Source organism: Chlorocebus sabaeus, chromosome 7 (genome assembly GCF_047675955.1).
Source record: "Chlorocebus sabaeus isolate Y175 chromosome 7, mChlSab1.0.hap1, whole genome shotgun sequence".
Classification (NCBI taxonomy): Eukaryota; Metazoa; Chordata; class Mammalia; order Primates; family Cercopithecidae; genus Chlorocebus; species Chlorocebus sabaeus.
In genome coordinates this window covers 24,302,337-24,328,971 of record NC_132910.1, presented here as the reverse complement: position 1 = coordinate 24,328,971, position 26,635 = coordinate 24,302,337, and the positions used below count along the sequence as shown (strand labels likewise).

Below are 26,635 nucleotides of genomic sequence, written 5' to 3'. Positions count from 1 at the left end.
TCAGTTAATGTATCTTCCATTCTAAGAAAAATTTTTAGTTTGAGTAGTAAAGTGTAATATATAGCCATTTTATGTATCTAGTATTTGGGAATGAAGTGTGCGATTTAAGAGATTCTCGCCGATTATTTACTTACCTAATGAATCAATAAAACATCCTCTGCTATAGGATTATCTTATCTTTAAAAATAATACTTGAGGCCAGGCGTGGTGGCTCAAGCCTGTAACCCCAGCACTTTGGGAGGCCGAGACGGGCGGATCACGAGGTCAGGAGATCGAGACCATCCTGGCTAACACGGTGAAACCCCGTCTCTACTGAAAAAAAAAATACAAAAAACTAGCCGGGCGTGGTGGCGGGCGCCTGTAGATCCAGCTACTCGGGAGGCTGAGGCAGGAGAATGGCGTAAACCTGGGAGGCGAAGCTTGCAGTGAGCTGAGATCCGGCCACTGCACTTCAGCCTGGGCAACAGAGCGAGACTCCGTCTCAAAAAAAATAAATAAAAATAAAATTAATACTTGAAGTCAGGCACAGTGGCTCACCCTTGTAATCCCAGCAGTTTGGGAGGCCGAGGCAGGTGGATTGCATGAACCCAGGAGTTCAAGACCAGCTTGGGCAACATGGGGAGACCCCATCTCTACAAAAATACAAAAATTAGCCTGGCATGTTGGCATGTGCCTATAATCCCAGCTACTTGGAAGGCTGAGGCACAAAAATTGCTTGAACCCAGAAGGTGGAGGTTGCAGTGAGTCAGGAGTGTGCCATTGCACTCCAGTCTGGACAACAGAGCAAGACTCTGTCTCAAAAAATAAAATAAAAATAAAAAAATTATTGAGCTAATTTAATTTTTATGTGAACACTAAGTAATTCAAAGCAACATGTTGTTATTCATTAGGGCTGTCTTCTGTATTTGTATGTTTATGTTTATCCAGACTGATACCTATATTGAGAAAGCATTGAATCCAATAGATTTTTATTTCCCAGTAAAATGAACATAGTACTTTTAATCATGAGCAAGAAGTCTTGAGCGTGATGTAAAAGTTAGGGTAACTTTTAGTTTTAACTAAGTTTTAGAATGAATTGGCTAGGAATTTTACAGGAAATGTAGAGAAGATAAAATTGAATCCTATTAGAGATCAAATTGAGACCTCCTGGAGACATACATTTTGATTTGGAGTTTACACTAACACTTGAATAAAATCCTAACACATGCCTCTGAAAACAAAGAGGCCGACAAATCTTAAAAATGTCGTCTTATTACGTTTACACAGTTGCTAGTTCATAATAGTGAACAGCTTTTCCCTATAAGTTTTAATTTAAACTAGTTAGGTCAGTCTTTCCTAGCTCTAGATTTGTCCATGACAATTAACATTCCTATGTATTACAGGTTTTTAGGGGCAGAGAGGGAGATTAAAAATAAATATTTTTAATAATACTAAGAATAAGACTGGTTTAGTGGCACACAGCTGTAGTCTCAGGTACGCATTAGTCTCATGTACTTGGGAGGCTGAGGTGAGAAGATCGCTTGAGCCCAGGAGTTAAAGGATACAGTGTACTATGATTGTGCCTATTAATAGCCTCTGCATTTAAGCCTGGGCAACATGACAAACCCCTATCTCTAAAATTAAATAAAGAAAAATTTTATAAAAATAATAAAGTACTGTTTTGCTGTCCTAAAGTGTGACTTGAGAATGAAATCACTGAGAAAATTATATAAGTACATGTATCTGATTCCTTTATAAATGTTTCTTGTACATGAAATTGGAGCAACAGAGCTTAAATATTTGAGGACATTTCTCAAAAAATTTTCAAATCTGTTTTCTTTGTTGACATTGACTATTTCCTTTATCCTATTAACCAGCCAACATAAATTATTATAGTTCTGTTTGCTGTACAATTTCTTATATTTAAATTAGAGGATAAATGATTTTTGTTTGTAAAGTGCCTGTTAAATGGATATTATTTTGAAGAATAACAAAAGCTGCTCTTTGATTCTTTATTTGTATGTATTCCTAAATATACTATGTCAATTATGTTTTTATTTGCACGCCTTTTTTCCCCCCTTTCATGGATCTTTATTGCTTAGGTTTGAGTACCTTACTAAAGATCTTCATGTTTTTAGGAATTTCTCTAAGTGGGAATTGTTCTGTGAGCCTGGAAACATCTTAATTTTGTATTATAGGAGATGCTGAAGAAGTGTCATCTTTGTATGGAGTCAATAGTACAAGCCAAAGATAGACAGGCTGCTGAAGCAAACAAAAACGCCAGCATTTTGTTAGAGGAGTTAGACTTGGAAAAGGTAATAATAATCTTTACATGTGAAAACTACCCACTTTTTTCCATCTTGTTTTCTCTTCTTTTGATTTGTAATCCGTTGTTTTTTTGTTTTGTTTTGTTTGCTTTAAATTATGTACATGGTTTCTTTCTACATTTGGCTCAAATCGTGGAGAGAATTATGAGTACACTGAACATCATTAAAAGCTTCTCTTTGTAATGAAATTAACAACATTTTGTTATAGGAATTGCATTGATCTGGAAGTCAGAAAACTTAGCTTCTAGTTCTGGATTTTAGTCTTATCTCAGCTAATGATCTCTTAATCCTCAACCACATCTGTTGTTTTTTGATATTAGGCCTTGTAATGTATTGCCAGCAGGTTTATCACAAGTACCAAATGCACTACCAAGGCATAACCAACCAGTGAAATACAAATCTTGGAATGTCTAATGAGTACACTTTTTAAATGGGTGACTTCTCTTGTACTTTTCTCTTTCAGGCAGACTACAGCATCATTCCCATCTATTCCCATGGGGAGTAAAATACACCAAAACAGCATATAGTTTGGACAATCTTATAGCTTCTTCACTCCCCTTTTCTGCCACATTTTCCCCTATAATTCTGTACTGTAGAACTTAATTGAAGTAATCATAGGAAAATAATTGGTTTGACATTGAATATTATGGAACTGCCATATCTCATCTTTTATAAAAAGGTCAATAGCTAGGCACAGTAGCTCACGCCTATATTCCCAGCACTTTGGGAGGGCGAGGTGGGTGCATCACCTGAGGTCAGGAGTTTGAGACCAGCCTGGCCAACATGGCAAAACCCCATCTCTACAAAAAATACGAAAATTAGCCAGACGTGCTGATGCATACCTGTAATCCCATCTACTTGGGAGGCTGAGGCAGGAGAATCACTTGAACCTGGGAGGCGGAGATTGCAGTGAGCCAAGATCGCGCCACTGCACTCCAGCCTGGGCAAAAGAGTGAGACTCTATCTCAAAAAATAAATAAAATGTTTTTAAAAAGGTCAAAGTGCTGTAAAATTTAACATGTACTGTTTGAATTTATAAAGGATATGCAGTGATAATTATGCATATGCATTTTTTGACTTGTTAGCTACATTCTTTTTTAACTGTACTTGCTTTATTAAGCTCTACATTTTATCCTGCATTAATATGAATCATTTGAAATACTTTATTCTAATTTAACTTTGAAAATACTGTTTCCTGAAAAAATGTATTTTATTTTGGAGGCTCTTCATTTTTAAAAATTTCTGGTTTATATTCTGAGCAAATTAAAATTAGCTTTTTTGGCCATTTAAAAATGTTAAAAGAATGTGAGTGCATTAAGAGATATAATGACCACTATAATTACTACTTGACCTATTCTTATATTCACTACCTAACATTTATTTAATGCCTGCTAAATACTAGGCAGTATAATTGAGCCAAGTTGTGTGATAGAATATATATTTGATTCTTTAAATTTTTGGTTTTTTATTATAACAGTGTGCTCAGTTTAAACAGACAAAGATAAGAACAGTTGCCATCATTTTAAGATAACTGAAGTTAGAAATCTGATATGATTGATTTAAAATCTTTACCTCTGCAATTACCTCTAAGACCTTTTAAGACCCTGCAATGATCCGCCGACCCACTCCACTTCTTACACCTCTCTGGCCTTGTTTTTTGTTACTCTTTCTCTTAGTCACCTTGCACTATCCATACTGACCATCCTCTTTTTGTTTGTGCTGTCAGCAGCATCTTCTCTGAATGTCCCTTAGATGTCCTCATGTTTTAGTTTCCTCTTCACAAGTACTTTTCTGCTCTTCTCTGCTTTATTTTTCTCTTTTCAACATTCTAAATACTGTATTCATTCAAAATACTTAATTATCTTGTTTGTCTCTCTCTACCACTAGAACATATGTGCCACAAAATAGTGTCTGGCATGTTGTAGGCACTGAATAAATATTTGTTGAATGAATAAATATTCACACTTATCGCGATGGTGTACTTTTTTAAAAAAACAGAATCATGCAAACATATTACTCTAATACTTGCTTTCCCCTCTCTTAGTAACTGATGGATATTGTCATTTGATAGTGATTTTAAGTTACTGCAGAATAGTCCATAATAAGTTTGTTTCCAGTTTTTTCTCACGACAAATAAAGTTGTAATAAACACCCTTATACCTATTTTTTAAATATTTTGCTCCTTTTATTTTTATGAAGTAAGTTCCTTCATGTGGGTCAACATACAGTAGTTCCTTTTTTTGTGGTTTTGCTTTCCCTATGGTCTGAAAATATTAAATGAAAAATTCCAGAAATAAACAATTCATACGTTTCATGTTGCATGCCGTTTTGAGTAGTGTGATGAAATTTTGCGCCGTCCTTTTCTGTCCCACCTGGGACATGAATCCTTTTGTCTGGTGTATCCACTTAGTAACCCTCAGTTATCAGATTGACTGTTGAGGTATCACAGTGCTTGTGTTCAAGAAACCCTAATTTTACTTAATAATGGTCCCAAAGTGCAAGAGTAGTGTTACTGGCATATTGTTATAATTGTTCTATTTTATTGTTATTGTTGCTTATCTTTCATTGTGCCTAATTTATAAATTTTATCATGGGTTTCTATGAAAAAACATATATATACAGGGTCCGGTGCTATCCAAGGTTTCAGGCATCTACCAGGGATCTTGGAACGTATTTATTCATCATGGATAAGTGCCCGATAAGGGGGCACTAATGTATTTTTAGTTTAGTAGATATTTGCAGAATACTTTCCTAGTACCATCAGCAATACACCAATGTCATTTCCTCGTATTCTTGCCAGCATTATTTAACCTTAATATTTATACTTTCCAGAGCCTTAGTTTAAGATAAGTGAAAAGAAGCTTCTTTTAAATGTCATTGTGTATTTTTCCATAATATTGAAACCAAAGGTAATTAAGAATTCTTAATCATAAATTAATTCCATCTAAATTGATTCCTCCACACGCATTATATACTTTTATGTGTAGTTTTGAGTGAGCATGGAACATATGTAAAATTTTAAATTATACAGGAGCCACTTTTTTCCTGAATGACAGCCCATATTTTTATGTGAAAGATTATCAGATTGGGATATTAGAGTTTGGTTCACTATTTTTTAGTTATAATTTACATCTGGGAAAATGTACTTCTTTAGCCTTCTGAGTTATATTACATTCTGGCTTCATCGCTGGAGTTGGTCTTGACTGGTCTGAGTTGAGATTCTCCATACGTAAGTTATTCCTTGTATAAAAGTGCTTCTTTGGTCAGTCTTTCTATTTTGGAAAATTTGGTTTATAAAAACTGCTGCAGTAAGCTGGGCATGGTGGTACATGCTTATAGTCCCAGCTACTCGAGAGGCTGAGCCCAGGAGTTCAAATCCGACCTGGCCAATGTAGTGAGACCCAGTCTCTACAAAAGAAAAAGAGATCAGTGGCCATTATATTAAGGCACCAGATTTTTTAATACTTATTCAGTAAATGTTTATTTATTGAGCATTTACTAAGTAGAAGAGTCCCTGCTCGGGAGTAGTTCCATCTGGTCAAGCTATGGAATCCTCTTAACAGTTAATTACTTGCTCTCCTAGAACATTAACAACTAAGTTATGTTCTTGTCTTGGCTGTTAGAATCCCTAGCAGGTATTTTAAACTTACATTTTTGATATGGTTATTTCACCCCCTTCACTTCATTTTAGTTTTTTTTCCTCTACCTTTTTTTTTTTTTGTAAACTTTTAGGGAGCTAGGTAATAGTACATTTTTCAAACACAACCTATCCCATTCTCGGTTTCACACATTTCATTCTCGGATTATTGCTTTCTATCTTTTCAACTTTACACCCTCTAGAATTCTACTTTTAATAATCCTGCCAACACCACCGACCAATAAATGGTAAGAACCATTTATGTCATGCTACCCTTTCGTTATTCCTTACTCCTTTCTTTCTTCTTCTTCTCACGTGAACCTCAGTAACTAAATGTGTCGAGAAAAAACAATCTTTACGACTAATTTTGCTTGAAATATGTGACAACGAACCCTTTTATGCTGACCAGTAGCTATACTAGGTTTCCCTAGCCCTTTAATGCTGACCAGTAGTTAAAATGCTGCATTTCCTTAGTTTAATTTAATCTTCCGTTCATCTAGACCACTGTTTCTTACTTTCTCCCTTATCCTAAGAACTCCAGCACCACCTCTCTTTCACCTTCAGTAGGTGACCCTGCATCCTGAGAAAATTGAATCATCAGAAGAAAACTTGCAAAGACTTTCCCTACACCATCTATCTGCCCACCAGTACCTGCATCTCCTCTTCTTTACCTTTAATGAGAAAATGGAAGCGTCAGAAGAAAACTTCCAAAGACTTTGCCTACCCTATCTATCCACCCACCAACATCTACACCCATGTACTTCCTACCGGTGACTAGATAAACTTTTTTTTTTTTAGACAGAGTCTTGCTCTGTCCCCCATGTTGGAGAGCAGTGGCGCGATCTCAGCTCACTGCAACCTCCACCTCACAGGTTGAAGTGATTCTTCTGCTTCAGCCTGCGAAGTAGCTGGGATTACAGGCATGGGCCACCATGCCCTACTAATTTTTGTATTTTTGGTAGATATGGGGTTTCACCATGTTAGCCAGGCTGGTCTTGAACTTCTGACCTTAGGCAATCTGTCAGCCTTGGCCTCTCAAAGTGCTGGGAATAACAGGTGTGAGCCACCGCACCCAGCCTAGATAAACTTTTGGTAACCAGTCCCTTCATTGTGGACCAGATCCTATATGGTTTCTCCTTCTCAACAGCACTGTCAGTAGCAATTCTCTTTTCTTTCTCCTATTTTTTCCCTCTCTTGAATCATTCTCATCAGCATACACACTTATATCTCCAATCTTAAACACAGAAAACCTTTTGACTTCAACCCTCTTGCCTCAGCCTTTTAGCTACAGACCCATTTCTCTGCTTCCCTTTGCAGTAAAGATCTCTGAACCGCTGCTTTCAGTCACCTCCATTTTTTTCCCATTATCCTGAATCTGTTCCTGACAGGCTGGCTCTCACTCCCACAACTCACTAAAGTTAAGCTTTTGTGGTTTCCAGTGACTTTCATGTAGCTAAATCCAATGGTTACTTCTCCTCTCCATCTTTATCTTACTGAATAAGTAATAACATTTGATATACTCTCTTCACTTGGCTTTAATGCCACTGCAGGCTCTTTTTTTCCTCCTACCTGTCTGGATGTTCTTGTCTCCTCTTGCTGGTTCCCTCTTCTCCCCTACCTTTTAGCGAAAAGCCTTTTGACTCGTTACATGGTCTTCTTTATCCACTGGTGGTCTTATCCTGCCCACTAACTTTTAAAGGTACACCAGTTGATCCCAAATGTGTACCTCTAGCCCAGACTTCTTTGCTAAACTTCAGTCTCATATATTCAGCTAGCTACTCAACATGTCCATTTGAATACCTAATTAGACATCTCACACTTGATGTGTCCAAATATGAACTCCTGATCTTTGCCCACCCCAAACCCACAACTCTAATTGCTCAGGCCAGAAACCTTGAAGTCATACTTAATTTCTCTCTTTACTCCATTGTATTGAAAAATCTTGTTACCTTTGCCTGAAAATTAGTTACTCGGGAGGTGGAGTTGGGAGGATCACCTGAGCCTGGGGAGGTCACTGCAGTGAGCTGTGATCATGCTACTGTACTCCAGCCTAGGCAACAGTGTGAGACCTTGTCTCAAAATATAGATATATAATCTTAATCACTTCTCACCATGGTTCAAACAATTAATTTAATCTCATACCTGCATTAGTCATTTAACTGGTCTCCCTGATTCCATCATTGCTTGTAGTTTATGTAGCACTCTGAGTGATCCTCTTCAATTATCTAAATCAAATCATACCACACTTCTGTTCAGAGCCCGACAATGACTTTCCATTTCCCTCTCAGTAAAAGATAGTCTTTCAAATGCTCTGCAAGGCCTTAGGTTATCAAAGCCTCCGGATACTGTTCCCTGAAACTCATTTTCTACTGTTCTTAGCCATGCTAGCTTACTTGAATATATTGGGTTCAATTCTAACTTAGAGCTTTTGTACTGGCTCTTCTCTTTGGCTGAAATATTTCATGTCCTTCAAGTGTTCACTTAACTTCATCTCATGAGGGGTACACTGATTACCCTATTTAAAAATCAAAACCCCCCATTTGTCTCCATACACACATTTTTTATCTCACTGCTTTGTCCCCTTTTTTACATTGCACTTATCACCTTTTAACAAACTATAATGTATGCGTTCTATTTATCTGTATCTACCCTCCTCTAACCAACTAAATGTAAACTTGGTGAAGGCAGGGATGTTTTATCCGCTTTACTGATGAAACTAGAACCATGCATAGCACATAGCAAGTTACCAGAAAATTTTTGTTGGATCTTCTCCCTACCTTCCTTTGAAACTTCTTGATCTCTTTCTTCTTTTGATATTAAATGAAATCTTGATGCTACCTTTAGGTTCTCACTTATTTTTGCCTCCCATTCTTTATATCCAGTCAGTGAATTAACTTGGTAAGTTAACTTAGACCAGTATCTGGCACATATTAGACCCTCTATATATTGGCTGTATCAGCACTGTCATCAAGATCATTATCATCACTACCATCACCTTTTATTTAGCTTTGGCAGTCTCTGTGTCTGCCTTCTGTTCCATCCACTTCCTCTCTGAGTGGTCACTTCTCACCCAAAATTTTGCATTTGGCTTCTTAAAAGTCTCCCTGTGTGTGTGTGTGTCCCTCTCTTTTGTCTTCAGAATTCCTTTTCTGCTCCACTGTAACTTCCAGTTTCACTTTTTTTTCTTTTTTTTTTTTTTTGTAAAGACGGAGTCTCGCTCTGTTGCCAGGCTGGACAGACGTGGCGCAATCTTGGCTCACTGCAACCTCCGCCTCCTGCGTTCAAGCGATTCTCCTGCCCTCAGCCTACCGAGTAGCTGGCACTACAGGCACGCATCACCATGCCCAGCTAATTTTTGTATTTTTCCTAGAGACAGGGTTTCACCGTGTTGGCCAGAACAGTCTCGATGTCTTGACATCGTGATCTGCCCGCCTTGGCCTTCCAAAGTGTTGGGATTACAGGCATGAGCCCACATATTTTTTTTTAATACACAGGTGCGATGCCTTACTTTCTCCTCAGAAACCCTCAGTGCCTCTTTGTTGATTGCATGGGAAATTCTAAACATTCAGGTCCTCATCTCTTATTTCTCCAGGCTCATCTTTCACTATGGTTCCCTACTCCTCACATATCCCATTCACTTTCATATATCCAAATCTGCAGTGCAGTATTTGTTTAGTCTGGACTGGCTCTCCCCAATTCCTTAAATTATCATTTTATAAAGCCTAACTCCCAAGTGTCACTTTGTTTCCTGAGCCCTCAATTAGAAATCATCAGTTGGGTTAGTGCCCTCTCCCGTTCCACAGTGAAGTTATTCTACAACTTGATCCTTTTTCTCAAAGCCTCTAACCTCCCCCACATACACTAACAAACATGACAGCAGTTCTCCAAGAAGTAAAATGAGATTTAGGCTTATGGGAGAAAGTGAGACAAAATATAGAAAGTGAGACTGAGTTTTTAGTTGTATTTTTCTTATGCCTCTGGACATATTTGAATCTTCATGGTTTAGTTACTCTTTCCATATGCTGTCTGGGATTTTCTATCAGTTATTAGCACCTCTCCCTATGCCTTTATCTTCAATTTCTACTGTTTTACTAACTCCTACCCACTACCTACAGCTTCAGTCAAGGCAGAGGTACAATCAAGGTAGCTCTATCCTAATGGAACTTTTTCCCAAATTTAGTATTTTGCTTTTCTTTTAATGCTTATAATAATCTCTGTGTCTTATTAACTATTTTAAATTAAATCTCAGCTCAGAACCATGTGACCTGCTTCTCCAATAAACTAACTATGGTGGAGGTAACCAGTGGCATCTCAACTGACAAATCCTTGTTTTTTTTAATTTTATTTTATTTTTTGTTTGTTTTCAGTTACAAAGCACGCCAAATCCATTTACCTCTTCAGTTCTTATTGATCCCCACTTTTATGAGGTTTACCAGTGTTGATCTGGCCTTCCTTCTCCCATTGGAGTTGCTTTCTCCTGTTTGTCTTCCTCTATCTCATTATGCCTTTCAGAAGCCTCATTTGTTCTTCCTTTACCCCTTAGATATTCTCTCTGTCACACACATATATACATAAACTCTCTATATATATGTATAATATTTATATATTTTATTATATATAGTAAAATAGTAGGTATATGTGTGTATGTTTATAGACCCTCACAATTATACCTTTTTCCTCTGGTTACCTCATTTATTAGTTTCAGCTACCACCTGCAAACTTATAATGCCTCTTTTCCTGTATCTGTTGATCCACACTTGCTAATTCTGCTTACTTTTAGAGCTCCATGCCATGTAAAGTTAGGTCATTTTGTAGCCATAGCTTGGTATCTCCCCCGGAGAAATTTTCCCTAGGACCTCTGAATTATTGCCGTACCTACTCTTAGTGACTATTAAGAGGGTTAGTAAAATATATCAGATTATCAAAACACCGGCATTAAAACTTCAAAATTTAGACACCAGTAAATACTTACCTCTTAGGGTTAAACTCTGAAGTTGGATAATCCAGACTCAAATTACTCTTGCCAAAGGGCTACCCCGACTGACTCTGCACGCCCTGAGAAATTTGCATATCTAAGACCCAGCCACACCCTATGACCTACTCAAACCTACCACCCCCATCAACAACTAGCACATATATGCTTAAATGAAATCCTGGTTTCTGAATTAAAACTCTTATACTTTTAAAAAAGTTCTCCACCCCCATATCCCCCCCCCCCCCACTTAAATAGCAGTCATAATTAGCTCCTGCTACCAGACAAGTTCAAAATTCCAGCAAAATGAACAACCCATCATGGATGAGCCAAAACTCTAAAACTTCATTTGCTGTTTTGAGCCTCCCCCAAACCATTCCTTTCCCGGGATTTTTCTGTCCAAACAGATATGACACAGATAAAATATTGGTTTTGTTATTCCTAATCCTGAAGGAGAGAGACTTAATACACCCTTGTAGCCACAGCTGCTTTGTTAATACGCTTTTCTGGTGCACATTTCACCTTTGTTTTCACTCCTCCTCTCCCTCTTATAGCTACTTACCTCTTCCACAAAGTCAAAGCTAGACAGAACAACCACACTTCTACCTCCTTCACTGGGGTCCACGTGGAGAAAACACATAAGCAAGGCTCAAATGAGCTGAGTCACACATGCTCACTTTCTTCTTTCAAACTCACCAATCAGATATTACTCCTCCCTTATGGTGATCCAGGGAGTAAAGGTCATCAGTTACTGTTTTGTTCCTAATACTTCAGCAGGGGTAAAAGCTCCTCCTCTACTGATCTTCAGATTGGAGCTTTCTGGGAGTCCAGCATAAATTTCCAGGGTTAGGATGCAGGCAGTTTCTGTATCTTTAGCTTTTAGATGCATTCTTTCCTAAAATACGTCTGCCGGGGAAACTATGGGTATTCTGCATGGTTTTCCTTCAATGTTTCCCTTTTCAGGAGCAAGACTTATCTCTCACCTAGCCTAAGGTAAGTATGTTGCATTGCCCCAGGGTGTGAAAACCTGGTGGTGGGCCAAACTTTTCAAGAACCTAGCTGAGAGCTGGTTTGACTGTCTTGGGTTTCAAAACTTTTTAAATTTGGCTTTAAAAAAAAAAAAAAAAGAACCTAAGAGAAGGTTAATTTGAAAGGCAGGACAGAGAGTATCTAGCAAAAGCACAACACTTAAAAGATGAAGTCAGACTTTTTTGAATGGAAACTAAATATTGTTTGGCTTATGAATTTGTGAGGACTGGTTTTACGTGTTGTAGGCCCCGTGCCTTAACTGACATTGTTTTTACACATATTTAAAATACACATAAAATAATTCAGAATGCTAGATTATGGGTGGAGAATAGTTTTTAAGAAACATCTTTTAGGTGACATGCAGACAGAGTGTAAAGATGATTTTCATACTTTTATGAACCAAGAATGAAAATTTAACAGTTTAAATAGTTTATTAAGATATATTTTTGGACTTTTAAACCTGCATTTAGTTTTTTGACTGTGAAAGTAATAATGTACTCATTTTAACAAATAGAAACAATGTATAGTTATATAAAGTAAAATTGAAAGCCACCGTCTTTCTGCTATCCCTCCTCCTGTTCCACCCTCCAGAGGTAGTCTCTGTTAGCCTTTTATTTATAACTTTTATGGGGTTTTTTCTGTATTTATCAAATCGATGCATGCACCAAGAGGGTTCTCTTCTCTCATAAAAGTGATTATTAGTCTTCAGTGTGCCTTTTTTTCCTCCTAACAAATGTAAACTGGAAGCATTTTCCCAAGTACATATGGTGGCTATCTAGTATTCTGTTAATATATCCTGTTAATTTATTCCTTCCCACTGATAGATTTACCTGGTTGCCATGTATTGCCATTATAATCAATTTGCAAAGAAAATTGCTGAACCCTTGAGTTTTTCACTAGAGATAGACATTTTATAGAATAAGTTGTTAGGATAAGCAGTTTGTAATTTTTCTTAGGAGCCTTTCAAATTAGTTTTTCTAAAATGTAAATATTCATGCCGACAGCAGTACAGGAGATAATTCAGTTTCTCAGACTTGTGCTGATATCTGATGCTTTTTTAAATTTTGCCAAATTAGTGATCAAAAAATGGTTCTCTGTCAGTTCAACTTACATGTCCTTAATGATTGAAAGCTATGTATTTGTTTATTATTTACCCATTTTAAAATTAGTCTTATATTGTTAATTTGATTTTGATATTGTAAAAATAATGTCTCTTTAGAGTGGTTTGAATATGATCTTGGTAAAACAATGAATTGAACTAGATGACTTTGAATTTTATGATATCATGGTTTCCTTATTATTAAATGATTATGTGACAACTTTTTCTCCAGGGTAAATTTCAATGTTATGTCTCTGCTTTATTGATCTTTAACAGTTAAGGGAAGAAAGTCGGAGGCTGGCTTTGGCTGCGAAAAGAGAAAAAAGAAAAGAGAAGAGAAGGAAGAAAAAGGAAGAACAAAGAAGAAAACTAGAAGAAATCGAAGCCAAAAATAAAGAGAACTTTGAACTCCAAGCTGCTCAAGAAAAAGAAAAGCTTAAAGTTGAAGGTATTTTCTCAACAACCATCCCATTTGTTTTATATTCTAGTTAAAATTATATTTACTTGATTATCAGTCACTCTTGAAAATATACTTTTAAGTTATTAAACCCTTAAGATAGGCCATGCACAGTGGCTCACGCTCATAATCCCCGCATTTGTAGCAGGTCAAGGTGGGAGAGTCACTTGAGTCTAGGAGTTCAAGACCAGCCTGGGCAACAAAGTGAGACTGTCTCTACAAAAAAAGAAAAAAAAAATTTTTAATTAGCTGGGCACAGTAGCATACCCCTGTAATCCCAGCTAGCTACTGGGAATAAGGGAGTAAGGTGGGAGGATCACTTCAGCCTGGGAGGTTGAGACTGGAGTGAGCCATGATGTGGCACCACTGCACTCCAGCCTGGGTGACAGAGCAAGACCCTGTGTCAAAAAAAAGAGAAAAGAACAGATATATGTTTTTTTTGTTGTTGACTGAATTCCTCCCTAACTTTGTTATGAAAAATTTCAAACCTATAGACAAGTTGACAGATGATAAAATGAATACCTGAATACATTACACCTAGATTGACAAAATTGTTAATATTTTACCATATATGCTTTATTTTTCTCTTTAAGTACTTCCACATATTTTTTTCTGAGCCATCTGAAAGTAAATTGCAGACATCCTGACATTGCACCTATAAGTCCTTTTCTCTTTTTTTTTGAGACTGAGTCTTGCTCTGTCGCCCAAGCTGGAGTGCAGTAGCGTGCTCTCGGCTCACTGCAACCTCCGTTTCCTGGGTTCAAGCTATTCTCCTGCCTTAGCCTCCCAAGTAGCTAGGACTACAGGCATGCGCCACCACGTCCACCTAATTTTTGTATTTTTAGTAGAGAGGGGATTTTGCCACGTTGGCCAGGGTAGCCTCTAACTCCTGATCTCAAGTGATCACCCCCATCTCAGCCTCCCAAAGTATTGGGATTACAGGCGTGATCCACTGCACTGGCCACCTATAAATAATTAAGCCCACATCCCAAGAATGACATTTGCTTACATCATCATAATACCATTTTAGGTATTATAAATGGTAATTTCATAATATCATCTACAATTCAGAACATCAGTTTCTTCAAATGAGGGAATTATTTTTAACTAGGTTGTAATCAAAAGGTTATTTGGGATGGAAGTATAGTAATCCTGTCCCTTCATATCCACAGGGAATGGTTTCCAGGACCCTCACGGATACCAAAATTCAGATACTTAAGTCTTTATATAACATGGTGTAATATTTGCATAAAAATTATGCACATTCTCCCATATACTTTGAATCATCTCTATATTACCTCTAATACCTAATATAACGTAAATGCTGTGTAAATAGTTGTTATACTGTGTTTTTTTAATTTGTATTTTTTTATTGTTTTGTTTTTCGAATACTTTCAATCTAGTGTTGGTTAAATCTGTGGATAAAGAGGACTGACTGTATTGTGGGAAGGAACCATTGCCATGAAACCACCAAAAATATGTGCATGCAATGTGTGTATGTGTGTTTGTGTTGTTTTTTGTTTTTTTTTTTAATTTCCCTTCTCCAGCCTTTTATTTTGAAAATTTTCAAACTACAGAAAAGTTTAAGGATTAATATGGTGAACACCTCTATGTCACCTACATTTTTAAAGCATTTTGGCACACATGGGGTATGTCTTCTCTTTTTTTGAGTAGTTTACATGTAAGCTATACACATCACGTGAAATCACCCCTAGATACTTGATTATATATTTCCCAGAAAGAGGACATGATTTTACATAACTGCAACATTAAGAAATTTAATAATTATATAATAATACATAATATACAGTACATACTTATATTTTCCAAACTGTCCTCCAAATTTTTTTTCTCTGAGAAAAGGATATATATACATACACACACACACACACACACACTTTTTTTTTTTTAATTCAAGTAGCTGCAAATAGGAAACCAGAGGGAGAGCCCCAGGATGGGACAAATCATGGCTACCCCTCCGCAGCAGAACAGGGGGAGGAGGTGCTCCCTACACCCTTTATGGTTGATTCGGGCCCCCTTGCTCACTCTGCTGCAGCATCCTAGGGGCAGGGCCCCACCTTCCCTGGGACTGGGGTAGTCACTCACCCAGCCTGCCATGCCCCAGCCCCTCTTCCCCACGAAGAGTATCTTATGAGAGGGGATTGTGGACAGAACAGGAGGCAGTGAGGATGAACATTTGATGCTGGTAGCAGCAGCAATGACAGATGTCGAAGAATGGAACACTGAACAAAAAACACCACCACTGTCCAGAGTTAGTTTGTGAACAGAGGAAAAATGGAACCAGAACCTTAGGGGGCAGGGTGGAGCAGGAGTGTTGGGAACAGGCAGGGTGAACTCCTTGTTATTGGTGCCCCTTCTGAGGAGGGGGAAATGGCCAAGTGGCGGAAGCAAAGTAAGGTTGGGAGAGCGGCCCCAGCCCACCTCAGGCAGTGGCCACAGGACTTGTGGGCCTCACCTAGACAATAAGTGACTGCATCTCTATCACCTCAATATGTACTCAGATCCCAAGCAAAGGGCAAGGGGGCTGGGGCCACAGTGAAGAGGGAGTAGGAGGCTCACACCCCTCCTGCCTTCCTGTAGCCAAAGGGGACTGTCCAACCTAGTGCAGGGACTAGGGGAGGTGGGGAAGGATGAAAAGTGTGAGCCCCCCGTAGTGACAAACACAGTTTGGCTGGGGGAATCCTGGGGCCAGCACTCCCTCCACTGGCCACACCTGCTACCAGGGCAGTGGAGTAGGGCGTGCCAGGATGAGATGGGGCTTGGACCCCTTTTAAGGCCAGGGAACCTTCCCAGGCCACACTCTGGGAAGCCAGAGGGAACAGTGGAGGAGCAGAGAGGTTGCCCCAACCCCAGAGAGCAATGTTGCTACTACTAAGGGAGTTGGGATGCAACAGGTGCAGGGTGTGGCTAAGTGGGATGTTAGCCTTGTCCAGGAGGGTACGTGTGTAGGCGTGGGTCAGCAGGGGGAGCTGGGAACTGAGGCCCGAGGAAAACTGCTTCCCACTCAGCCCATGGGGGCCCTGCAGTAGCTGGTGTGCTGTGTAGTGTGGTGGTGAGGGTACAGGTGGAAGATGGAGGTGGTGGCCGTAAGCAGTGGTGATGGTGGGCCTGGGGAAGGGGTGGGGGCGGTGGGAGCAGAGCAAAAGCTGTCCAGTCCCAGAAGGAAGATGCTCCTTCAAATGAGGCACAGGCAGCACACACGGTCACTGCTCCTCCTCCGAGGACTCCTGCGAGATGCCCCCCTCTTCCTCCTCCAGTTTTTTGGGTCTGGCCCTTGGTTTCCTTCCTGGAGTTGTGGTGGTTTTCCGTATCTTGGCAGCTCCCTTGTTTTTGCTTCCCTTTGGTTGGCCCCAAGGTCTCTTAGGTGTTGGCACTTTACTGGGCCCCTTCTGACTCCCTACCAGTGCTATCCTGGGACTCACCAGAGGCTACTTGTGGGGCCTGCCCCTGCCCGACTTCTCAGTGCTGTCCATTTCCTGCCTGGAGGCCAAGGGCTGGCTGCGCTTCGAGCTCGACTCACTCATCTTCCCTTCTCTAAGGAGCAGGTGGAAGAGTGCTGGCTTGAATGGCCTTCTTGGAGCCTCGCCAGCACCAGAAATGCCCCCCAAAACATTTTTTATAACTACCTGCTGTTCTTTGAACAGAACGTGAGGACACAGAGTATATCAGTCCTGTCCAACTCATTACCAATGAATGTGAGAATAACTTACATGGCTAATAGTAGTAGAGTATCTCTCCGGAGTTTTTCTTTTCTTCAAGTGCTTATAGCTAAATACATTCTGGGAACATTTAGAACTTGCTAATTCAGTATTGCTACTTTTACAGATGAGCCTGAAGTCTTGACAGAACCTCCAAGTGCCACAACCACTACTACCATAGGTATATCTGCAACCTGGACAACTTTGGCAGGTTCTCATGGTAAAAGAAATAATACCATAACTACAACCAGTTCAAAGAGGAAAAACAGGAAAAATAAAATTACTCCAGAAAACGTTCAAATTATATTTGATGATCCACTACCAATTTCATACAGTCAGCCAGAGAAGGTGAATGGAGAATCCAAGAGCAGCAGTACCAGCGAGAGTGGGGACAGTGATAACATGAGGATTTCCAGCTGCAGCGATGAAAGTAGTAACAGCAACAGCAGTCGTAAGAGTGACAATCATTCACCAGCTGTGGTCACTACCACTGTGAGCAGCAAAAAGCAGCCATCGGTTCTTGTTACATTTCCAAAGGAAGAGAGAAAATCTGTTTCTGGCAAGGCTTCAATAAAGTTAGTTCCAATTTTTATTTTCAATGTTTATAGTGTCATGAAATACCTTATTACTGAATTTTTTGGTAAAGAAAGTAAATTCACAGCTTGCAAAATAGGATTTTTCTTTGTGCTAAAGAAGGTACAGTTTCAATTGAATTGAAGAATAAGCTTTTGCTTAGATTTTGTATTAATGAGACATCAAATTATTTTTACTATATAATTTCTTTTTTTTTTTTGGTTGTTAAACTTAGCACATGAAAAGTATGGATTCTGGTTTCGATGGGGTTATTACTGTGATTCAACTCTGCTAAATGTGTACCCTAGATAGTATCTTCTTAAAGTTGGCTCTTTAGGCTGGGCACAATGGCTCATGCTTATAATAATAGCTCTTTGGGAGGCCAAAGTGGGAGGATTGCTTGGGCCCAGGAGTTCAGCACCAGCCTGGACAACATAGGGAGACCCTGTCTCTACAAATAATTTTTTTTTTTTAATTAGCCGATGTGATGGCATGCGCCTGTGGTCCCAGCTACTTGGGAGGCTGAGGCAGAAGGATCACCTGAACCCGAGAGCTCAAGGCTGCAGTGAGCTGTGATTGCACTGTTGCGCTCCAGCCTGGGTAACGGAGCGAGACCTGTCTCAAAAAGAAAAAAAAAGCTCTTTATATTATATGCTAAATATGAGGAGAAGTGAAAAATAAGGTCGTCATTTGTTATTTAAAAATAAGTTTTAAAAAATTGTGTAGTAGACTACCTTTATCATTTTAAAATTCTACATCTGTTCCGTATTTAATGTACTTTCCCTCTCTCTGTTAAAGATTGTCAGAAACTATCAATGAAGGGACCAGTAATTCTCTATCTACTTGTACAAAATCTGGTCCATCTCCCCTTTCCTCTCCAAATGGGAAGTTAACAGTAGCAAGTCCTAAGCGTGGGCAAAAGAGGGAAGAAGGATGGAAAGAAGTTGTAAGAAGGTGAGTGATTGTTTTTCTCATTCTTTTTATGTGCTATATATCACAGTCAAGTGTTATTTACCTTGTAATTAAATTCTTCCTACTCTTCTAAAGGTTGCAGACAAACTGATGGTTCAAGGCTAAATTTGACCAACAGAAAGAGCCTATGCCATATTTTAGATGAAAAAAAATTACATGTTAATTTGGCCCCTCAAAAGTATTGGAATTTGTTTAAGATTGTGTCTTTTTCAGCTTTGTTATCTCAAAGCCTTATATAATAAAAAGAATTATTATAAAAGCTACTTGTAAATATTTGATGAATGAGTGGGTAATGATTTTAAATTGTTGATCTAATAATAGTAACTGTTGTCTTTAAATCATAGGATAATTTCATTTTAAGGGTTTCAGGATAAAAATATTTTGTTTTGCCTGGGATTTTAAAAATAATATGTATCCAAGAGTAGGAATACAATATCCCAGAAACTTAAAAGGAGATAAGACACCTGAAATCCGGAAAAAATGTGATCCTTTGTAACTCTTTGATAACTTATTTTAAAGAACTTTCCAGAAATTTCATAAAAATTTAAACTTTTGGTTGTCTGAAACAAAAGCTGTGGTGAACCAAACTTAGTAACTACTGTTAATCCCTAAGTGCAGCATACAGTTTTTTGGTTTATTTCCTCCGTATTTTGGACCAAAACGTCATAACTATGTTTATTTCTGTCTCTTTTTTCACACACGATAAACACATTCTCTCGTTCACTCCTTCACATACACTCTATTGGATTAATTGAAATCACATCATCAGAATATTCTCTGTACAATAATAAGAGATTTTTGTATAGATTTTGTAGATTTTTGTACAAAAAAATAAGGTTTTTATATATGCATTTAATGTTGTGTTATACAAATAAGTTTTTCACTAATTTGGAAATGATGATCACTGGCTGATTATCATGCCCCTTAGGAAAAAAGTAATTGTCAGGTAACTTAGAACAGGGATCATGCCCTTCCTTTTAGAAAATATGACAATTTTTAATACTTAACCATTCTCAATAAATAATGTATTTGTTTGAACTATACTTGACTGTTTCTCTTTATTGAGAACTTTATACTGTATTTCTTTTAGAAATATTCTTTAATCAGCTTATCAGGAATTTGGGCCTAACACCTGTGGCTCATGCTTATAATCCCAGCATTTTGGGAGGCCAAGACAAGAGGATCACTTGACGCCAAGAGTTCAAGACTAGCTGGGCAACATAGCAAGACCCCATCTCTGCTAAAAACAAAATTTAAAAATTAGCTGGGCAAGTGGTTCGTGCTTGTAATCTCAGCTACTTGGGGAAGGTGGGAGGATTGCTTGTGCCCAGGAGTTTGAGGCTGCAGTGAGCTATGATCATACTACTGCATTCCAGCCTGGGTACAGAACGAGACTCTATCAAAAAAAAAAAAAAAGAAAATCGATATCCACCTTTCCTGGACTTGAATGTTTAAAATTAAAATGTAATTTTGCAAGTATTAGATGGATATTGCTTTTTTTTTTTTTTTTTTTTTTGAGATGGAGTTTTACTCCTGTTGCCCAAGCTAGAATGCAATGGCGTGATCTCAGCTCGCTGCAACCTCTGCCTCCCAGATTCAAATGATTTTCCTGCCTCAGCCTCCCGAGTTGCTGGGATTACAGGTGCATGCCACCATGCTTGGCTAATTTTTTGTATTTTTAGTAGAGATGAGGTTTCACCATGTTGGCCAAGCTAGTCTTGAACTCCTGACCTCAGGTGAACCACCCGCCTTGGCCTCCCAAAGTGCTGGGATTACAGGCGTGAGCCACCGTGCCCAGACTCAGATTTTGCTTTTTAAATTCTAGTAGGATTTTCTTCTTCCAGACAGTATTAAAGATTTTTTAGAAAGTTTTCGTATTTGTGGATAGTCATTTTAATGCTGCTAGAAGAATACAGGGAAGTAATGAATTTTTTTTTCTTTTTTCCTGAGAAGGAGCCTTGCTCTGTCGCCCAGGATGAAGTGCAGTGGTGCAATCTCAGTCCACAGCAACCTTCACCTCCTGGGTTCAAGTGATTCTCCCGCTTCAGCCTCCTAAGTAGCTGGGATTACAGGCGCACACCACCATGCCTGGCTAATTTTTGTATTTTTTTCAGTAGAGACGGGATTTCACTATGTTGGCCAGTCTGGTCTCGAACTCCTAACATCAAGTGATCCGCCTGCCTCAGCCTCCCAAAGTGCTGGGATTTATAGGCATGAGCCACCATGCCTAGTCATGAATTTTTAATATCACTCTGAGTTATATATATTAGATACTAAAAAAAAGCATATGAGTAAAGCACCAAAGGGGCCCACAAGAAGTCTTTCTTGACTCTTGAGGCTAGACTAGATACCCAACCATCATATATATACACATACATATATAATATATATACACACACACATAGATATCTACATATATATCTATATGTGTGTATATATATTATACGTGTGTGCGTGTGTGTGTACACACTATTGCAACATATGACGTGGTGGTGTTTTCATAATTAGTGTGTACATAGTCTATATATGTGGGCAGAAATCCATGTCTATCTTATTTACCATTAGTATTTGCATTAGCACAGCACGTGTCTACATAGTACGTGCTTAACAGATACAAGTCAAGAATGATGATCAACAAAGCAAACAATCTTTGATAATGAGATGAGAAGCTATAATAAAGCTTACATGTCTGTTGCTCCTGATTGCCTTTTCTCTGTTCATCTAGAATAGATGAGGCTTATTCAACAATATTCTGTATTTATAGAAAAACATTTTAGTAATACTCTTTCCCCTTTTTAAAATTACAATAACTATTGTTAATGATTAATCTTAATTTATATATACAACTTTTAAACAGATCAAAGAAAGTATCTGTTCCATCAACTGTGATATCCAGAGTGATTGGAAGAGGAGGCTGTAATATCAACGCTATTCGGGAGTTTACTGGTGCACACATAGATATCGATAAACAGAAAGACAAGACTGGAGACCGGATAATCACTATAAGGCAAAACTTTGTCTCTTACATTTTCTTCCTTTATTTTATTGCACTGTAGCTTAATGAAATATAGCCATATGAATTTTCAGTGGAACTTTGTGTTACATAGTATACTTTTTAAAATGGGAATGTTATTAGTGTTTGAGAAGATAAACTTTATAGTTTTCTTTTTTCCTAGTTAATACACTTTTGTGAAGTGTTTTAGAGACTTTTATAGGAATTTTGTATGCATGTGTAGCAAAGGTTTAAATAAATAATTTCTGTACATAAACTGTTTATATGACATTCTTAAAAATTTGTTCTGAGACTTTCAGGGAGGACGTTTCTAACATTGTAAGCAGTGGGTTTTTGTCTTTCTCAAATAACCTTTGAGATTTGTAACTCTGAGATTGTGTCTTTAGAATTTAAGTTCAGATTTGAATCTGAAGTGAAAATACAACTTAGCTTGAATAACCCATCGAGTATGTCTGTGCCTGAACATTCTTAAAATAAAAGTGATGTTCTAAGAAATCATAAGAATGTAGGAAGCTATATTTAATTACTTTAAAGTAAATTCAAGTTCCTTTGAAAAAGAGTGTTATATTTTTTAGATGGCAGATATAAGTTTGTTTGTGTGAGGCAGATGCCCCTTTGCATTATATGGAAGGGCTAATAGTTACATCATACCTCAAAAATAAGAAAGCAAGTAGCCATCTCAATTGTATTCATTGTCCTCTCCTTCTGACTGGTTTTTCCCTGGGTAGTCGGGTAGCCACAGCCCATCTTATCTAGAAAAGAGGGAACTAGATACCCTTTATTGGTAATTTCTCCCTTGTGTTTCCATAAATATAAAATATTTTCCTGAAGATCCAGCACTAAGGTTTTATATGGCTATTGTTGGCACTATCAGGATTCCTGCCTCATTTTAAGACATCTTCCCAGAGGAGTTATAATAATTATCCTACTAATAGAAAAACTACTAATGAATTTTTAGTAGATGGAGTCATCCCAGATACCAAGATTTAATATAAAATACTGTTTTCTTACTCGGTTTTATTATTTTCCTTGTTTACTTGTATTATTTTTAGTGTTGATTAACTGTTTCAATATTTTTAGTATTAAATGTTTCAGTAACACTGTGGATTACATAGGCTTTTATGTGCAGTGGTTTTTCTAACTGTAGTGTATTTTACAGTAGGAAAGTGGTTTCTTAGTCTAAGGAAACAATAGTGAAATGTATTTTTGAAAAATAAGTCATTTACTATTCCTCTGAAAAATAAAAGTAGTAATTCAGGACAGTTTATCGCTTTGTTTGTAGAATGCCTCAAGAATGATTAAGAAAATGGCTGCCCAGCTTTTGTTATCTGTCCTTTGTATGTGTGTATGTATGTACACACAAAACTGTGTGTGTGTTCGTGTACATACGTACATATTAAAAACGCTTTACATACTCAAAAGTAGGGATGATTCTACTTAATTTTTTTTCTCAATTTATAGGGGTGGCACTGAATCGACAAGACAAGCAACTCAATTGATTAATGCTTTGATCAAGGATCCAGACAAAGAAATTGATGAACTTATTCCAAAGAATCGTTTGAAAAGCTCCTCAGCAAATTCCAAAATAGGGTCATCAGCACCTACCACCACTGCTGCTAACACTTCCTTAATGGGAATTAAAATGACAACTGTAGCTCTGTCATCAACATCTCAAACTGCCACAGCACTCACTGTGCCTGCAATTTCTTCTGCATCCACTCACAAAACCATTAAGAACCCAGTGAATAATGTGAGGCCTGGTTTTCCAGTTTCTCTTCCATTAGCATATCCTCCTCCACAGTTTGCACATGCTTTGCTTGCTGCTCAGACTTTCCAGCAGATCCGTCCACCAAGGTTGCCCATGACCCACTTTGGAGGTACTTTTCCACCAGCTCAATCCACTTGGGGTCCTTTTCCTGTCAGGCCTTTGAGCCCTGCCAGAGCTACTAACTCGCCTAAGCCTCACATGGTGCCTCGCCATAGCAATCAGAATAGCAGTGGTTCTCAGGTGAATTCAGCAGGTTCTTTAACTTCAAGCCCAACAACTACAACCAGTTCATCAGCTTCAACGGTGCCTGGTACATCTACAAATGGCAGTCCAAGTTCACCTTCTGTCCGAAGGCAGCTTTTTGTCACAGTTGTGAAGACATCCAATGCCACCACAACAACAGTCACAACCACGGCAAGCAACAACAGCACTGCACCCACAAATGCCACATATCCTATGCCTACTGCCAAAGAACACTATCCAGTATCATCCCCATCTTCCCCATCACCACCAGCCCAGCCAGGAGGGGTTTCTAGAAACAGCCCTTTGGATTGTGGATCAGCATCTCCAAATAAAGTGGCATCTTCCTCCGAACAGGAAGCAGGTAGTCCACCAGTAGTAGAAACAACAAACACTAGACCTCCAAACAGCAGCAGTTCTTCTGGGAGTTCATCAGCTCATTCTACTCAGCAGCAACCTCCGGGATCCGTTTCTCAGGAACCAAGACCACCTCTTCAGCAGTCTCAGGTTCCTCCCCCGGAAGTTAGAATGACTGTTCCCCCTTTAGCAACAAGTTCTGCTCCAGTGGCGGTGCCTTCTACTGCCCCAGTGACTTACCCTATGCCTCAGACACAAATGGGATGCCCGCAGCCTACTCCTAAAATGGAAACCCCTGCTATTAGACCACCCCCTCATGGCACAACTGCCCCTCACAAGAATTCAGCTTCAGTGCAAAATTCATCTGTTGCAGTCCTCAGTGTCAATCACATTAAAAGACCTCACAGTGTTCCCTCTTCTGTCCAGCTACCTTCGACCTTAAGTACACAAAGTGCTTGTCAGAATTCAGTACATCCAGCAAATAAGCCTATTGCTCCCAATTTCAGTGCCCCCTTACCATTTGGGCCCTTTAGCACATTGTTTGAAAACAGCCCTACTTCTGCTCATGCCTTCTGGGGAGGATCTGTTGTTTCATCTCAGTCAACACCAGAATCTATGCTATCAGGAAAATCCTCATATTTGCCAAATTCAGATCCTTTACATCAGTCTGATACTTCCAAAGCTCCAGGTTTTAGACCACCATTACAGAGACCTGCTCCAAGTCCCTCAGGTGAGTTTATATTTTCTGACATTCTGCAGCTGTTCATGTGCACAAGTGATGTGAAAATTCTTGGTCATTTTCTAATGTTTTTACTCTCTGACTGGGCGATATAGACAAAGATTGTTGGCTTTAATTGACTCAGATGCTGTTGTTTGTGTTTAGTATGGTGTTATTTTTAAAAATCTTTTAAAAAGCTGCAATAGGTTTTTATTTAATTTTCCATAAATAAGCCTTCTGATCAGGCAGCGGGTTTTTTGTTTGTTTGTTTTTGTGACAGAGTCTCACTCTGTCACCCAGGCTGGAGTGCAGTGGCGTGATCTCAGCTCCTCGCAACCTCTGCCTCCCGGATTCAGGTGATTCTCCTGCTGCAGCCTCCCGAGTAGCTGGGATTACAGACATGCACCACCACGCCTGGCTAATTTTTGTATTTTTACTGGAGACGGGGTTTCACCATGTTGGCCAAGCTGGTCTCAAACTCCCAACCTCGGGTGATCCACCCACCTCAGCCTCCCAAAGTGCTGGGATTACAGGCGTGAGCCACAGCACCTGGCCTAGGTGTGTTTTTCTCTCTCAGAAGTCTCTTATGTTTTAATTTAATAAAGTACTGTCACCAAGAGTTTGCGTTTATTACAAATACAAAATAACATTTTAAAAATTGGGTTTTATTTCGCATTATCTTTTTTGTTTCTAAAATAATTTTTAAAACAGAGCTACACAGTCTCATATGGTAGCCAATAACCATGAGTACTTTTAAAATTTAAATTAATGAAAATTTTAAAAACAAAAAGTTAGCTTCTTAGGCTACCCACATTTCAACCGCTTAAAAAACACTTGTGGCTAGTAGCTACCATATTGGACAGCAAAGATCTAGAACATTTCTATTATCGAAATTTCTATTGGGACAACACTGATATATGTAGAAGATATAAAGATCTCCTGATTGTAAGCTATTGCTTTTTTTAAAAAAAACTTTTTACTTTGAAATATTTTTAGATTTGTAGAAGAGTTTTATAATTCCTCAGCTTCCCTTCATGTGACCATCTTACATATAACCATGATACATTTCAAAACTAAAAAAGTTAGTATTGTTATAGTACTACTAACTAAACTACAGATTTTAGGCAGATTTCACAAGTTTTTCAAGTAATATCCTTTTTCTATTATAGGATCTAATCCAGGATGCCAGTTTCCATTTAAAGCAATAATATTGGGTTTTAATATAAGCATTTCAAGTAATTAAAGACAGTCTGTGTAAGAGATGGACACACTATGGTCTATGGGCCAAATTTGGCCTGTTGCCTGTTTTTACATTTCTTAAATGTTTAAAAAAAATTTTTTTTTAAGAATAGGCTTGGCACGGTAGCTTGCGCCTGTAATCCCAGCACTTTGGGAGGCTGAGGTGGGTTGATTGCTTAAGCCCAGGAGTTCCAGACCAGCCTGGGCTTAAGGGGAGACCCCATCTCTACAAAAATACAAAAATTAGCTGGGCATGGTGGTGCACACCTGTAGTCCCAGCTGCTTGGGGGGCTGAGGTGGAAAGATGACTTGAGCCTTAGAGGCAGAGGTTACAGTGAGCTGAGTTCGCACCTCTGCACTCCAGCCTGGGTGGAGACCCTGTCTCAAAAAAAAAAAAAAAAGAAATTAAAAAGACTAAACATGCAACACAAAATATGAAATTTTAATTTCAGTGTTTGTAGAGAAAGCTTTCCTGAAACACAGCAATGCCCATTCATTTGCATATTGTATAAGGATACTTTTATGCTACAACGACA

General features: G+C 38.5%; 1 protein-coding gene and 1 pseudogene across 4 annotated transcripts in view; one reads left to right on the top strand and one right to left on the bottom strand.

The window, feature by feature from the left end:
- The window catches only part of ANKRD17 (ankyrin repeat domain 17), a 182,789-nt gene that overhangs the window by 142,345 nt on the left and 13,809 nt on the right, over window positions 1–26,635 (top strand). For all 4 annotated transcript variants that reach the window (XM_007998859.3, XM_007998856.3, XM_007998855.3 and 1 more), the window contains 6 exons: window positions 2,178–2,294; window positions 13,320–13,491; window positions 17,347–17,794; window positions 18,591–18,746; window positions 21,622–21,771; window positions 23,239–24,872. In XM_007998859.3, the coding sequence (XP_007997050.2) occupies window positions 2,178–2,294; window positions 13,320–13,491; window positions 17,347–17,794; window positions 18,591–18,746; window positions 21,622–21,771; window positions 23,239–24,872 (2,677 nt within the window). The remainder of the gene's footprint in view (window positions 1–2,177; window positions 2,295–13,319; window positions 13,492–17,346; window positions 17,795–18,590; window positions 18,747–21,621; window positions 21,772–23,238; window positions 24,873–26,635) is intronic.
- Window positions 16,580–17,045, bottom strand: LOC103235775 (high mobility group protein HMG-I/HMG-Y-like; annotated as a pseudogene).